General features: G+C 49.0%; 1 protein-coding gene across 2 annotated transcripts in view; it reads left to right on the plus strand.

Annotated features, from left to right (window-relative positions):
- RNFT2 (ring finger protein, transmembrane 2) overlaps window positions 1–11,050 on the plus strand; it is a 112,961-nt gene extending 101,911 nt beyond the window's left edge. The window contains exon 11 of one of the 2 annotated variants that reach the window (XM_045366039.3): window positions 10,485–11,050. In XM_045366039.3, the coding sequence (XP_045221974.1) occupies window positions 10,485–10,514 (30 nt within the window). In that variant the 3' untranslated portion in view covers window positions 10,515–11,050. The remainder of the gene's footprint in view (window positions 1–10,484) is intronic. The other variant, XM_045366037.3, reaches the window with a different exon arrangement.
- Window positions 11,051–16,370: the final 5,320 nt, after the last annotated feature.

Consider the following 16,370-nt stretch of genomic DNA (forward strand, 5'->3'; position numbering starts at 1 on the left):
TGGATGGATGGAAGGATGGATGGATGGATGGATGGAAGGATGGATGGATGGATGGATGGATGGAAGGATGGATGGATGGAATGGTTGGATGAATGTTTAGATTAATAGGATGAATGGGTAGGTAGATGGATGGATGGATGGATGGATGGATGGATGGATGGATGGATGGGGTGGGTGGGTGGGTGGGTGGATGGATGGATGGATGGATGGATGGATGGATGGATGGGTGGGTGGATGGATGGATGGATGGATGAATGGGATGGGTAGATGCATGGATAGGATGGTGGCCAGGTGGAGGAATGGGTCAGTGAGTACAAAGGTGGGTAGATAGAGATATAAATAGGTGAATGACTGTGTGGATGGGCAAATGGATGGACAGATGTGTGGGTAAATAGGATGGATGGATGGATGGATGGATGAATGGGTGGATGGATAGAATTGGATGGTGGCCAGGTAGAGAAGTTGGTGGGTGAGTGAAAGGTAGATGGATAGAGGTATAAGTGGGTGAGTGACTGGATGGATGGGCAAATGGATGGACAGATGGGTGAGTAAATTGGATGGATGGATGGATGGGTGGGTGGGTGGGTGGTTGGGTGGATGAATGGGAATTGGACGGTGGCCAAGTAGAGAAGTTGGTGGGTGAATGAAAGGTAGGTGGATAGAGGTATAAGTGGGTAAGTGACTGTATGGATGGGCAGATGGATGGACAGATGAGTGGGTAAATAGGATGGATGGACAAATGGACGGATGGATGGAATGGTGTCCAAGTGGAGGAGTGGGTGGGTGAGTTAAAGGTGGGTAGATAGAGGTATAAGTGGGTGAGTGACAGTGTGGATGAGCAAATGAATGGACAGATGGGTGGGTATATAGGTGGGTGGGTGGGTGAATGGATATGTGGAAGGAAGGAAGGAAGGGAGGGAGGGAGGGAGGAAGGAAGGGGCCCACTAGGCTAAAGCCACACCTTGTCTCCCCTTTAAAGATTCATCAAATGAAGCTCAATATGTCACTCTCACTCCTTCCACTACCCCCTGAGCTAGGGCTCAGGAACAGATTGTTAATCGAAGCTAGTGAGGCCGACACTGAGCATGTCCTGAGGTAAGAACTCTCTGCTCAGCGAGCGCACTTGCCCAGTCAGGCACTCTGCAAGTATTTATGGTGTGCCCTTTGACAGGCTACTGGGAGCTAGGGAAAGGGCAGTTTGAACACCAAGTGAGAGGCTTGGTTTATTTAAAAGGATCCTTTGCCGAATTGAAGAGTGAGAGTGCATTTAGAGAATGAACTGTCCTCCAATTCTTGGTCACTGTGAGTTTGGTTTTTTTGCATGTTTTATGATATGAAGGAAAGAGGGCAAGAGAATGGTGACTCCTGTTGATTTCGTGCTTACAAGTTCTTCATACTTCATGCTTTATAGGCCTTATCTGTCCCCATCCTCACAGACACTTTGGGAGGGAAATAATAACCCTATTTAATAGAGACAAAGACTCAGGCTTAGAAAAACAAAGGGATGGACTTGCCTGAGGTCCCGTTGTTCTTCAGTCACACCAGGATTCAAATCCAGAGCCTTTGATGCAATTGGCCGTGCCCATTCCACAAGGCGTGGCCTCGGGCTTTGAGATGTCCCCAGGGCTGTATTAAAAGATCAGAGCACTTTTTCCATAAATTCCTGGGAATAGTCCCTTCTGTGTCCAGCCAGGCCTGTGCACATTGCCTCCTTGGAATGAATGAATGGCTGAGCTGGGATCAGAGTTCTTGACACCTGCCTCTGACTCCTCCATCCAGTCATCTATGCTTCGAGGGCTTATTGAGCACCGGCAATATCCTAGGCACTAACTCTGTAACCCTGAGCAGTGCATTTCACTGTGACCCTGACCCTCCATGTCATCTGTCACCCAAGATTGACAAGCTGCTGGGCAACTTGTAGGATATTTTAATAGAGTCATATGAGATGATGTATAGGGCTGTATATGGGTTTTGAAAATCATAGCGTATTATACCGATATTCAGTATTAGTGTGTAATTCTGTCTGGACACGGTTGGCCTGGTTTGTGTGATTGAAGAGAATCTGAGGTTAGGGGTCTGTGTCTGTGTGTTTGTGTGTGTGTGTGTGTGTGTGTGTGTGTGTGTGTGTGTCCTGTCTGGTAGTAACCACATTTTCAGTTATGTCATTTTTTCATAATTAAATGCTTCAAACATCCTTTCCCAGATTCTCTATAATGAGTAAGAGTTTTCACTACAAAGTCAGATGCTTTTTGTATCAGTTATCGATTGTTGTATAACAAGTTACCCCAAAACTCAGTGGCTTAAAGCAACAAATGTTTATTATCTCACAGTTTTTGCGGGTCAAAAATCCAGGCACAAGCCGGGCATGGTAGCTCATGCCTGAAATCCCAGCACTTTGGGAGGCCAAGGTGAGCAGATTGCTTGAGACCAGAAGTTCAGGACCAGCCTGAACAACATAGCGAGACCCCATCTCTACAAAAAATACAAAAATTAGCCGAGTGTGGTGGTGCACGCCTGTGGTCCCTGCTACTCAGGAGGCTGAAGTGAGAGGATTGCCTGAGCCCAAGAGGCGGAGGCTGCAGTGAGCCAAGATTGCGCCACTGCACCATAGCCTGGGTGACAGAGGGAGACCCTGTCTCAAAAAAATTAAAAGGCTGGGTGTGGTGGCTCACACCTGTAATCCCAGCACTTTGGGAGGCCGAGGCAGGTGGATCACCTGAGGTCAGGAGTTCGAGACCAGCCTGGCCAACATGGTGAAGCCCCGTCTCTACTAAAAATACAAAAGTTAGCTAGGCATGATGGCGCACACCTGTAGTCCCAGCTACTCAGGAGGCTGAGGCAGGAGAGTCACTTGAACCCGGGAGGCAGAGGTTGCGGTGAGTCAAGATCATGCCACTGCACTCTAATCTGGGCAACAGAGCAAGACTGTCTCAAAAAAAAAAAAAAAAAAAGGATCCAGGTACAACTTAGCTGTGTCCTCTGCCAAGGGCCTCTCACAGGCTGCAGTCAAGGTATTGCCAGGGCTGTGGTCATCTCCTGGCTCAACTTGGGAAGGAGCTGCATCCAAGCTCCACCATGTGGTTGCTGGTAGGATTCCGTTCCTCATGGGCTGTGGGACTGGACGCCTCAGTTCCTCCCTGGCTCTTGTGGCCAGTAGATACCCTGAGTTCTGGAAGTCACAGTCTTTTGTAACCTAATCCCAGAAGGGACATCCCATCACCTTCACTGTATCCTGCTGGTTGGAAGCAGGTCACTAGGCGCCACCCTTACTTAAGGGAAGGGGATGCATGAGGCTATGCATACCAGAAGGGGATACTGGGGGCCATAATGGAAATCTGCCTCTCACATGCCCGAGGTTGGATTCCAACCCTGCCACTTAACAACTGTTTGCAACTTAGCTGTGCACCCAAGGTACACATCTCTGAGTCTCACTGACCTGTCTGTTTGCTGTTATGAGACTGGGGTGCAATTATGCACATGAAGAACATTGGCAGGGCCTGGTGTCGTGTTCCTACTTTATTTGTTTGTTTGTTTGTTTGTTTGAAACAGAGTCTCTCTGTGTCACGCAGGCTGGAGTGCAGCGGCATGGTCTTGGCTCACTGCAACCTCTGCCTCCCAGGTTCAAGCGATTCTCCTGCCTCAGCCTCCCGAATAGTTGGGATTACAGGCACCCACCACCATGCCCAGCTAATTTTTGCATTTTTAGTAGAGACGGAGTTTTGCCATGGTAGCCAGGCTAGTCATGAACTCCTGGCCTCAAGTGATCTACCCACCTTGGCTTCCCAAAGTTTTGGAATTACAGGCATGAGCCACCGTGCCTGGCGTGTTTATGTTTTATAAGGGGTAGTGGCTCATGACTGCCTGTTCTCCTCCTCACCTGCATCCATCCCCCCGGACCCAGGCCTGGCTGCTTCCTTCTTTCTCAGCTCACAGTGAACACAAAGTGCTAGGTCAAGAAATGCGCCTCTCCCACTCAAAGCCTCTTCTTTCACATTGGGGCTGGCTCCTGTGATTGTAGGCTCTTGTCCCAAGCCCCCACCTGCCTGCTCTGGATCTTTGGGCAAGACCTGGGGCATGTGGATAGAATTTGGGGTGAGGGTGAGGTGATTGGTTTAACCCCAACTCTGTGCTCTGGGAGGCACAACCATGGGGTGGTTAACAATCCAAGGCCAGCTGGGCACAGTGGCTTGCACCTGTAATCCCAGCAATTTGGGAGGCTGAGGTGACTGGATCGCTTGAGCCCAGGAGTTTGAGACCAGCCTGGCCAACATAGCAAGACCCCAACTCTACAAAAAATACAAAAATTAGCTGGGTGCAGTGGTGCATGCCTGTAGTCCCAGCTACTCAGGAGGCTGAGGTGGGAGGATCGCTAGAGCCCTGGAAGGTCGAGGCTGCAGTGAGCCATAATCACACCACTGCACTCCAGCCCAGGTGACAGAGTGTGACCCTGTCTCAAAAAAAAAAAAAAAAAAGAAAAGAAAACCCAAGAAACAAACAAAAAAACAATCCAGGGCCACCTGCCTTCCCCACTGCCCATCAATCCACCTGATCCTATCCTTCCCAGCTGAGAAAGGCTCCTTCTTCCTCCCCCTTCCTCTGTAGACGTTCATCCCTTTCTCCACATGCTGGAGGCAGCTCACAGCCATGAACTCCTCCGCTGGGCCCTGGGTAGACCTGGTTTTTTGAACCTTTTCATTTGACACCAGATTCTGTCCTCCCATTTCTCTGAGGAAGGGATTGTGAGCTCCTGGAGGGCAGGGACCGGGCCTTTATCACCCTAGTATCGCTAGACTTTCCTGTTTGGCCATTTGTCATCTGCATTCCCATTCATTTGTCCTCTCCATTGACAGAGCCCCTACTCTATGCCAGCTCAGGGCTGGACAGTAGGAGTACGATAACAACATGGCTGCCCTCATGATGTTTACCACCTAGAGGGCAGGGCAGATGTTGACTAAGCAGTTAGAACAGTGGTTCCCAAAGTGTGGCCAGGGTACCCCTGGGGGTTCCTTTCAGGGGGTCTGTGAGGTCAAAACCATTTATATAATAATACTAAGACATTATTGGCCTTTTTGCTCTAGTTCTTTCATAAGTGTACAGTGGAGTTTTCCAGAGGCTGTATCGCCTGTGAGGAGGTCATCACTCTGGTGGCTCATGAATATGTGCTTGTGTATTATGGGTTTTTTTTGTTTGGTTTTGATTTTGGTTTTGAGATGGAGTCTCACTCTGTAGCCTAGGCTGGAGTGTAGTGGCATGATCTCAGCTCACTGCAACCTCCACCTCCCGGGTCACGGTTCAAGCAATTCTCCTGCCTCAGCCTCCCGAGTAGCTGGGATTATTGGCACATGCCACCATGCCCAGCTAATTTGTGTATTTTTATAGGAGATGGACTTTCGCAGTGTTGGCCAGGGTGTTCTTGAACCCCTGACCTTGTGATCCGCCTGCTTTGGCCTCCCAAAGTGCTGGGATTACAGGCATGAGCCACCATGCCTGGCCATTATGTTTTAAATATGTCTCCATTTCTATTTCTAAGTATTTCTAATATTTCTAGATTTGTAAATATAGACAAATTTAAACCACATAGACAGAAGTTCTTTGAGGTCTTCAGTGTTTTTTAAAAATATAAAGGGGTCTTGGCACCAGAACATCTGAGAACTATTAAATTAGAAGTGTGAGAGCCTCAATGAATATGTTGAATGAATGAATGAAAAAACTGCTAAATTTCATGACTATTTCCCATTCACCTAACTCAAGTTTATGTGAACAGGGGTTGTGTTGCATTCTCACATGTTAAGTACCTCTTTCGTCCAGGGTAGCATAGTTAAATCCCATTCGGTTCGTCAACAGGTATTTACTGAGCATCTGAGCAAGAACCGTACTCAGCATAAAACCAGGTTCTGCCCTCAGAAAGCTCTCAATCCAGTGGCTGGGCACAGTGGCTCACACCTGTAATCCCAGCACTTTGAGAGGCCAAGGTGGGAGGATCACATGAAGCCAGGAGTTTGAGACCAGCCTGGGCAACAGAGTGAGACTCCATTTCCACAGAAAAATTTAAAAATTAGCCAGGCATGGTGACACATGCCTATAGTCATAGCTACTTGGGAGGTGGAAGCAGGAGGGTCGCTCAAGCCCAGGAGATCAAGAGATCAAGGCTGCTGTGAGCTGTGATCGCACCACTACACTCAAGCCTAGACGACAGAGCAAGACCCTGTCTCAAAAATATATATATATATGTGTGTGTGTGTGTGTATGTATATATATGTGTGTGTATATATATATATAGAGAGAGAGAGAGAGAGAAAGCTCTTAATCTAGTGAACAATCAGATGAATTTGCAAATAATTCCAGAAGTGTCATGCAATGCTTTGAGAAGGGTTTTCACCAGGAAGAATAGCATAGGAGAGAAGACGCGATCAGTACTTACATTTGCAGGAGACAGTAACAGGATGGAATTGGGGCAACATCATAAAACAGGGGAGATGTGATTGCTTGACTGAATCTTCCAAAAGAACTGGGCAAGCACACAGCTGGTCAAGATGGAGAAAGGGCATCCCAGGGTGATACTAAAGTTTGTTGGAAGGCTGTGAAAAAGCCTTGGGTTGAAGGTCATGTGGCATGTCAATGACATCAGTTACTCCAGGGTGCAAGGATGGGGCTGGATGGGAGAAGGGCCATCATAGAGGGTACTGGGTGCCATAGTGGGAATCTGTATAAGCTGCGGGGCTTGCTGACCCCTGGTTCCTGCCCTCCAGACCATGATGAGAATCCAGGACAGTCTTCGCGGCTCTGTGTGGACTTCTCTTCTTTCCCCACTCCCTCTCTCCCCTGCACCCCCAACTACAGCCACATCAGCTGTCTTCAAGTGCCTCAAACAGCTTCCTATCTCAGGAGCTTTGCACAGGAGGCTTCCTTCAGTCTGGAATGTTCTATCTCCATCCCCTCTCTTCTGCCCAGTTAACTGCTAAATGTTCTTCAGGCTTTAACCCAAGTGTCCCTACCTCCAGGAAGCCTTCCTTGACTACCTCTTGGATCAAACTGGTCCCTCTGTCACACATCTCCATAATACCACGGAAATCTCCTTCAGAGCGCTGTCTACAATTAGGCACCCACTGTACACCATGCTCGGAATGAATGGGTTTACAAGAAGCTTACAGACTGGCATGGGGAGACAGATAATAAACAATAAACACATAAGATAATCATTATTACTATAATAATAGCTAACACTTACAGAGCACTTACTGTTTGCCAGCCATTATTCCAAATGCCTTCTTTTTTTATATTATTTTTTATTTTTTCACACAAGGTCTCACTCTGTCTCCCAGGCTGAAGTGCAGTGACATGATCATAGCTCACTACAGCCTCAACCTCCTGGGCTCAAGCGATCCTCCCACCACTTCAGCCTCCTGAGTAGTTGGGGTGGCACATGCCACTATGCCCAGCTAATTTTTTCTTTTTGTAGAGACATGGGGCATGGGGGTGGAGGAAGTCTCACCATGTTGCCCAGGCTGGTCTCTGGCCTCGAGCCATCCTCCTGCCTTGGCCTCCCAAAGTGCTGGGGTTATAAGCATGAGCCACTGTGCCCAGCTTCTTTTTTATGGTTTTGCTTTTAAAAAAACTTTTTGTTTAGATTTTTATATTATCATTTTCCTCAAACATTTCATTTTGAAAAATTTCAAACCTGCAGAAAAGTTGCATGAAACTCTTCTATTCTTCACCCAGATTTATTGATCATTAACTTTTTACATTTGCCCTTTTTTTGACATCAATTTTTTTTTCCCTAAACCAGTTAAGAGTAAGTGGTAGACATTTAGATTCTTCATCCCTAAATACTTCAGTGTGCATCTCCCAGGAACAAGGACATACTTTTTTTTTTTTTTTTGAGACGGAGTCTAGCTCACTCTGTCGCCCAGGCTGTAGTGCAGTGGCGTGATCTCGGCTCACTGCAACCTCTCCCTCCTGGGTTCAAGCAATTCTCCTGCCTCAGCCTTCCAAGTAGCTGGGACTACAGGTGTGTGCCACCATGCCTGGCTAATTTTTGTATTTTTAGTAGAGACGGGATTTCACCATGTTGGCCAGGCTGGTCTCAAACTCCTGACCTCAGGTGATCCCCCCGCCTCAGCTTCCCAAAGTGCTTGGATTACAGATGTAAGCCACCATGCCTGGCCACCCAGGAAATTTTTAATTAACATAAAATATTATTTAATATATGGTACATATTCAGATTTCTCCAGTTGCCTTCAAAGCACCCTTTATAGCTGGGATTTTTTTGCCCCACCTGGGACCAATCAAGACTCATGTGCTACATTTGGTTGTCACATCTAAATACTTTTAACATGTTCATTAATCTTCCAATGAGGGGGTTCTATCCCCATTTTACAGATGGGAAAACTGAGGCACAGAGCAGTTGCATTGTTTGTCCAAGTTATACAGCCAGAGAATGGTGGAACCCATTGGTCTTTCCAATCTCCCTGCCTCTCTCTCTCTCTCTTTTTTTTTTTTTTTTTTTTTTTTTTTGAGGTGGAGTTTCACTCTTTTTTTTTTTTTTTTTGAGACGGAGTCTTGCCCTGTCGCCCAGGCTGGAGTGCACTGGCGCCATCTAGGCTCACTGCAAGCTCCGCATCCCGGGTTCACGCCATTCTCCTGCCTCAGCCTCCCCAGTAGCTGGGACTACAGGTGCCCGCCACCACGCCCAGCTCATTTTTTTGTGTTTTTAGTAGAGACGGGGTTTCACCATGTTAGCCAGGATAGTCTCGATCTCCTGACCTCGTGATCTGCCCGTCTCAGCCTCCCAAAGTGCTGGGATTACAGGCGTGAGTCACCGCACCCGGCCGGAGTTTCACTCTTGTTGCCCAGGCTAGAGTGCAATGGCACGATCTCGGCTCACTGCAACCTCTGCCTCCTGGGTTCATGTGATTCTCCTGCCTCAGCTTCCCGAGTAGCTGGGATTACAGCCGTGCACCACCACGCCCGGCTAATTTTGTATTTTCAGTAGAGACAGGGTTTCTCCATGTTGGTCAGGCTGATCTCAAATTCCTGACCTCAGGTGATCCACCCACCTCAGCCTCCCAAACTGCTGGGATTACAGGCATGAGGCACTGCACCTGGCCCGATCTCTCTCTTTTTTAAAAAATTTAATTTAATTTTAAGTTGCAGGATGCATGTGCAGGATGTACAGGTTTGCTACATAGGTAAACGTGTGCCATGGTGGTTTGCTGCACCTATTGACCCATCACCTAGGTACTAAGCCCCGCATGCATTAGCTATTTATCCTGATGCTCTCCCTCCCCTAGCCCCACAACAGGCCCCAGTGTGTGTTGTTCCCCTCCCTGTGTCTATGTGTTCTCATTGTTCAGCTCTGACTTATGAGTGAGAACATGCAGTGTTCGGTTTTCTGTTCCTATGTTAGTTTGCTGAGAATAATGGCTTCCAGCTCCATCCATGTCCCTGCAAAGGACATGATCTCATTCCTTTTTATGGCTGCATAGTATTCCATGGTGTTTATGAACCACATTTTCTCTATCCAGTCTATCACTGATGAGCATTTGGGTTGATTCCATATCTTTGCTGTTGTGAATAGTGCTGCAGTGAACATATGCGTGCATGTATCTGTTTATTGCAGCACCAGTCACCTGCCTTTCCTCTTGACTCTTGTGTTCTATTCTCAACCCAGAAGGCAGAGGGATCACTTTAAACTGCAGATCATATCAGGTCACTCCTCTGCTCCAAGCCCTGCCATGGCCCCTTCTCTCAGAATAAGAGCCAAAGACCTCACAATGGCCCACAAGGACCTATACCATCTGCATCCCTCACCCTCCGTCACTTCTGTGACCTCATCTCCCTCTCCCATCCACCCCCGCCAACCCCAGCCCAGCTACCCTCTCCTTCCTTCTCCTCCCACACATCAAACACAGTCCAGCCTCAGGGCCTCTGCACATGCTGTTCCTGCTGCCAGGAGCACTTTTCCCTGAGATCTCATCAGGGCTCACTCCTCACCGACCTGCAAGTTTTACCCAAACGTCAGTATCTCCATGAAGTTTTCCTTAACGTCCCAACCCACCCAAGCCCTCTCTGTTCCTTCTCCCTCATGCTTTGTTTTTTGGGGTTTTTTTTTTTTTTTTTTTTAGACGGAGTCTTGCTCTGTCACCCAGGCTGGAGTGCAGTGGCACAAACTCAGCTCAGTGCAACCTCTGCCTCCGGGTTCAAACGATTCTCCTGCCTCAGCCTCCCGAGTAGCTGGGGCTACAGGCGCCCACCACCATGCCCGGCTAATTTTTGTATCTTTTAGGAGAGACGGGGTTTCATCTTGTTGGCCAGGGTGGTCTCAAACTCCTGCCTCAGGTGATCGGCCCGCGTCAGCCTCCCAAAGTGCTGGGATTACAGTCGGGAGCCACCACACCCGGCCCCTCCCCTGCTGTTTCATCTTGGTGCTTCCTATTGATAACTCGGTATTTTAGAGTCGCATTGTCTCCCCGACGCGGGTGCAGGCGCCCCGAAGGCAGGGGTTGTCTGTCTAATCCGCTGCCGCGTCTCCTGCTCCCGGACCGAGGCGGACGCGCGGTAAAGAGTCCTGGTGCCTGCTGATTGCTGTCCCCGCAGCACGTGTTCTGTGAGGAGTGCCTCTGCCTGTGGCTGGACCGCGAGCGCACCTGCCCGCTCTGCCGCTCGGTCGCCGTGGACACCCTGCGCTGCTGGAAGGACGGCGCCACGTCCGCACACTTCCAGGTGTACTAGGACCGAACAACCGAACACTGAGGACACCCGGAAGGACGCCGAGGGTCAGCATGCCCGGACCCAGCCCTGCGGGGGCTTCCTGAAAAACAGGCCTCAAGCACTTATATCCTGCCTCTTGCCCACCACCACTTCTGACCCCAAAACCCCGCCCCTGTCTTGTCCTTCTGACCTTCACTTTCGTCTCTCGTTCTGTGGTGTAGTGCGTGCCTCCTTCCCCTGCAAAAGGGGATGTCTTCCTAACTCAGACTTGAAGCCCTTCTAGATGCGTCTTCCTTCTCCGCTCCAAGTTAAGGACCTGGCAATACATGAAGTTCCCACTTGTCGGATATTTTCTTTCTTTCCCTCCCTCCCTCCCTCCCTTCCTTACTTCCTTCTTTCCTTCCTTCCTTCCTTCCCTCCTTCCCTCCCTCCCTCCTTCCTTCCTTCCTTCCTTCTTTCCTTTCTTCCTTCCTTCCTTTTTTTTTTTTTTGACAGAGTCTCACTCTGTCACCCAGGCTGGAGTGCAGTGGCACAATCTCGGCTCACTGCAACCTCCACCTCCTGGGTTCAAGCGATTCTCCTGCCTCAGCCTCCCAAGTAGTTGGGATTACCGGCACCCACCAACATGTTTGGCTAATTTTTGTATTTTTTAATAGAGACAGGGTTTTGCCATGTTGGCCAGACTGGTGACCTCCAACTCCTGACCTCAAATGATCAGCTCGCCTTGGCCTCACAAAGTGTTGGGATTACAGGCATGAGCCACGACACCCAGCCTCATTCCTTTTTTTTTTTGAGACAGGGTCTGGGTCTTCACCCAGGCTGGAGTGCAGCTGGCACGATCACAGCTCACTGCAACCTTGAACTCCTAGGCCCAAGCCATCCTCCCGCCTCAGCCTCCCAAGTAGCTGGGACTACCGGCATGTGCCACCAGGCCTGGCTAATTTTTTTTTTTATTATTATTATTATTATTATTATTAGGAGAGGCGAGGACTCATTATGTTATCCAGGGTGGTCTCAAACTCCTGGGCTCAAGCAATCCTCCTGCCCTGCCCTCGCAAAGTGCTGAGTGCTATTACAGGTGTGAGCCACTGTGCCCAGCCCACCTGCTGGTTATTTTAACTTAGTACCCAGTACCTTGTACTTGATGCCACAGGCTGGGGAGGAGCCTAGAAATCACTGCCTCCCAGATAGCCCAGGCCTGCAGATTAGAATCCCTGTGAGTCCTGTAAAGTATTTTCTTTTTTCTTTTTATTTTTGTTGTTGTTGTTGTTGTGAAACAGAGTCTTACTCTGTCGCCCAGGCTGGAGTGCAATGGCACGATCTTGGCTCACTGCAACCTCCGCCTCCCATGTTCAAGTGATTCTCTTGCCTCAGCCTCCCGAGTAGCTGGGACAACAGGTGTGTGCCACCATGCCCGGCTAATTTTTTTTGTATTTTTCGTAGAGACGGGGTTTCGTCACATTGTCCAGGCTGGCCTCAAACTTCTGACCTCAAGTGATCCACCCGCCTCACCCTCCCAGAGTGCTGGGATGACAGGCGTGAGCCACCATACCTGGCCCAAAGTATTTTCAAAATACAGCTGTTAGGTGCCACCATATACCTGTAATAACTTAATGTCCCAAATACTTCATCCTCGGCAGGCACAGCATCCAGCCTCCTGCTTGGATTCCGTGCTGTCACCCTCACAACAGCCCTGTGATGGGGGAGGTACTGTGGGGTCCCCTGTTTTATAGATGAGGAAACTTGGGCACAGAGCTTGGTGCGGTAACTTTCCCAGGGTCACCCAGCCAGCACGGGCGGGCTGAGTTTCCAACAGAGGGCTAGGACAGCTTTAGAACCCACATTTAAAAAAAATTTTTTTTTTTTTTAATTAGAGATGAGGTCTCTAATAAAAATCCAGGTTGTCCAGGCTGGATTCAAACTCCTGAGCTCAAGTGATCCTCCCTCCTCAGCCTCCCAAGTAGCTACAACTACAGGCACACTCCACTATCCCCAGCAGAGCCCACACTCTTAACCGCCAGACTGATCTGCCCCTCAGACATTGCAGGCATGGGGCCCAGCAGACATGGTTTTCTAAAAGCAAACGAGAGGCCGGATGCAGTGGCCCATGCCTGTAGTGCCAGCATTTTGGGAGGCTGAAGCAGGCGGATCACCTGAGGTCAGGAGTTCAAGACTAGCCTGGCCAACACGGCAAAACCCCCTCTCTACTAAAAAATACAAAAATTAGCCAGGCATGGTGGCGGGTGCCTGTAATCCCAGCTACTCAGGAACCTGAGGCAGGGATAATTGCTTGGACCTGGGACACAAAAGTTGCAGTGAGCAACTGCACCCCAGCCTGGACGACAGAGTGAGACTCCATCTCATAAATAAATAAATAAATGCACACAAGGTGATTTTAATGCTCATCCTGGTTAAGAATGAGTGGCCCAGGCACATAGCCTGTTAGATATGAACTATGTTAAGAACGATGAATGCTAGATCCTGAAATCTACTTGTGGCTGGGTCCACAGAAAAACATAGCCCTTAAATTAATTGCCATTTTTGCCAGGAATGGGGGCTCCTGCCTGTAATCCCAGCACTTTAGGAGGCCAAGGTGGGTGGATCACTTGAGGTCGGGAGTTCGAGACCAGTCTACTAAAAATACAAAAATTAGCTGGGCGTGGTGGTGGGTGCCTGTAATCCCAACTACTCTGGAGGCTGAGGCAGGAGAATCACTTGAACCCGGGGGGCAGAGGCTGCAGTGAGTCGAGATTGCACCACAGCACTCCAGCCTGGGTGACAGAGTGACCAAGACTCTGTCTTAAAAAAAAAAAAAAAGAAAGAAAGAAAGGTCAGTTTTGGCCCAGATGTGGTTACCCCTTGGTCTCCTGTCTTTATGTCTTTCTCCTCTTTCTATTCTGTCATCTCCCTCACTTAAGTCTCAGGCCTGTCAGCGGCTCCTGTGGACATTGCCATCCCCTCTGGTAGCAAAAGGGACAACCCATGTTATGGATGTCTCCACCAACCAGGGTGGCGGCCTGGAGCACCGTAACCATCTGTGCTTCTGTGATCTCTATGACAGAGCCACTTCTCCACCTCTGAAATGCTCCCTGCTCTGAAATCTGGGATGAGATGGCACAGGTGACCACGCAGAAGCCACTGGAATCTTGCCTGCCCTATTCCTCTCCCAACTCTGTTCTCTTATTGTCAACCTCAGCACAACAGGCTGGCACCAGTGGCATTGCAGAGAAAGCAATCTGTGTGGCCAGTGGGCAGATTAGCGTGCAAGCCCCAGGAGAAATGGAGGAGCTTTGCAGCCACCTTGCTGTCAGCCTGTATTAACATGTCCCCTGCCCCCACCCCCGCCATAGATTCAGGACATTCACCCCTGTGTGCCACCAAGCCAGGACTTTCCCCTTGGCTTGGCATCCCTGGCTCTCTCCTGGTACCCAGCAAGACGTCTGTTCCAGGGCAGTGTAGCATCTTTCAAGCTCTGTTACTATGGCGATGGCCATGATGTTACAATCCCACTTGCCTGAATAATCAAGTGGGAAGGGGAAGCAGAGGGAAATGGGGCCACGTGAATGCAGCTGCTCTGTTTTCCCTACCCTGAGGAAGAACCAAACGGAAGCAACAGGAACTTCTGCAACTGGTTTTTATCAGAAAGATCATCCTGCCTGCGGATGATGTCAAAGGGGCACAAGAAATTGGAGCTGGAGAAGATTGATGGAAGTGCAGGTGTGTAAGGAAACAGAACAGTCTTCTGGGAGTCAGACCTGGAATTCTGATTCCAAACTCTCTATTACTTTGGGAAGCCACTCGGCCTCCCTGTAGCCATCTCCAGGGTGACGGAACCCAGTGTATTACCTGCTGGAACCAAGGAAACTAACAATGTAGGTTACTAGTGAATACCCCAATGGTTTCTCCAATTATGCCCATGCCGCCAAAACAATAAAATAAAATTCTCTAACACTGCAAAGAATGAGCCATGCCTGTTAACACTGTAAAGAATGCAACATGTGGGGGACACACAGGGGCAGGTGGGATGGTTTAATTTAGGATTTTATTATTGCGTGCCCTGCCCTCTGGGGGAACATCCCATCTGAGGTTTTCTTCTGGGTGGGAGGATTTAACTCCTGTCCTAGGGAAAACAGTGTCTGATGAGGAGTGTTTCCAACACGGGCTGCATGAATTCCCCAATACCAGTGCGAAAGCAGCCAGGAGTCCCCGTTGGAAAAGAACAATGCCACTCTCTTTTATGTATCTTGGTTCTGCAACTCATTTGTTGTAAGTAGCATTCATCGAGTGTCAGGTTCACAGTATCCTGCCCTTAATATTTTATGATTCACTGACTCAAGTTCCACGAAGTCCTTAGAAATGGTCCTCTTCATGTAAATATCTTGAGAATAATAAACGTGAGGGAATAAGAAAGGCAAGCTTTGGACCCAGATATGATAGGTGCATCAGCTTCGAAAGAGAAGAAGGATGTACAGAGTGTTAGGAAGACATCTGGGCTGCTGAGACTCGGGATTAGAAGAAGGAGAGGTAAATAAAGTGGGTCCTGGAATCTTTTAGGACTTTTGCTGCAAGACAAACAGCTGCCTTTGGTGTTTTTGACATCTCCCGAAGTACCCTTCAGCCAATAAATACCATCTGTTGGTGCAACGTGTTTGTGGTCTTGATTTTCCTTTCACCTCTTGAAGCCAAGTGCAACCGTTTTAGATCAAAGGAGGAGAAGCCCTTTGCGGAGTGGGTGGTTGTCTTATGTTGGTTTCCCCAAAGCAGATCGTGTTCAGGTGCACGTGATTTATTACAGAAGTGCTCCCATGAGAAACCAGTAAGGGAATCATGAGTGAAATAGAACAGAGAAGGGAAAGAAGTCAGGCTCTGGTGAAGTCCCAGGCTTAGCTGGATCTCCCAGGGAGCTCGGGAGCCTAAGTTTCATCTCAGAGTTTGTCCTGTCCCACAAAATACACATCAACTAATTCTTGGCTCTGGGCTAATGGAGGGACTTCCTGCACTTCAGACTCTCCCCTAAGGAGGCCCCAATGTCTAAGGGTAAGCCTCTGAAGGCCCCAGAGACCAGCAAAGCACATGAAACTGCAGGATAGGAACCTGGCAAAAGGGATCAGAAAGAGCCTCCGTGGGGCACTTACAGTACTCACTACAGGGGCTAGCTAGAGGTTGTGTGGGCCAAAAATGTATAGGCTGGTTCAAGAAGGGTTCTCCAGGACTCCAGATTATGATAGATATTTAAATGTAGATTAATAGCACAAGAGGGCCAGGCACGGTGGCTCACGCCTGTAATCCCAGCACTTTGGGAGGCTGAGGCGGGTGGATCACGAGGTCAGGAGATCGAGACCATCCTGGCTAACACGGTGAAACCCCGACTCCACTAAAAATACAAAAAATGAGCTGGGTGTGGTGGCGGGCACCTGTAGTCCCAGCTACTTGGGAGGCTGAGGCAGGAGAATGGCATGAACCCGGGAGGCGGAGCTTGCAGTGAGCTGAGATCACGCCACTGCACTCCAGCCTGGGCGACAGAGCGAGACTACGTCTCAAAAAAAAAAAAAAATAGCACAAGGTGACAGTACATGCCTCTTAGGGCAACATTATGACACCAGGCATGAAAACATCATCAGGCCAAATTTTTGGGTTGCCATCAAGGCTGGGCGTGGTGG

This window comes from Macaca fascicularis, chromosome 11 (assembly GCF_037993035.2).
Source record: "Macaca fascicularis isolate 582-1 chromosome 11, T2T-MFA8v1.1".
Classification (NCBI taxonomy): Eukaryota; Metazoa; Chordata; class Mammalia; order Primates; family Cercopithecidae; genus Macaca; species Macaca fascicularis.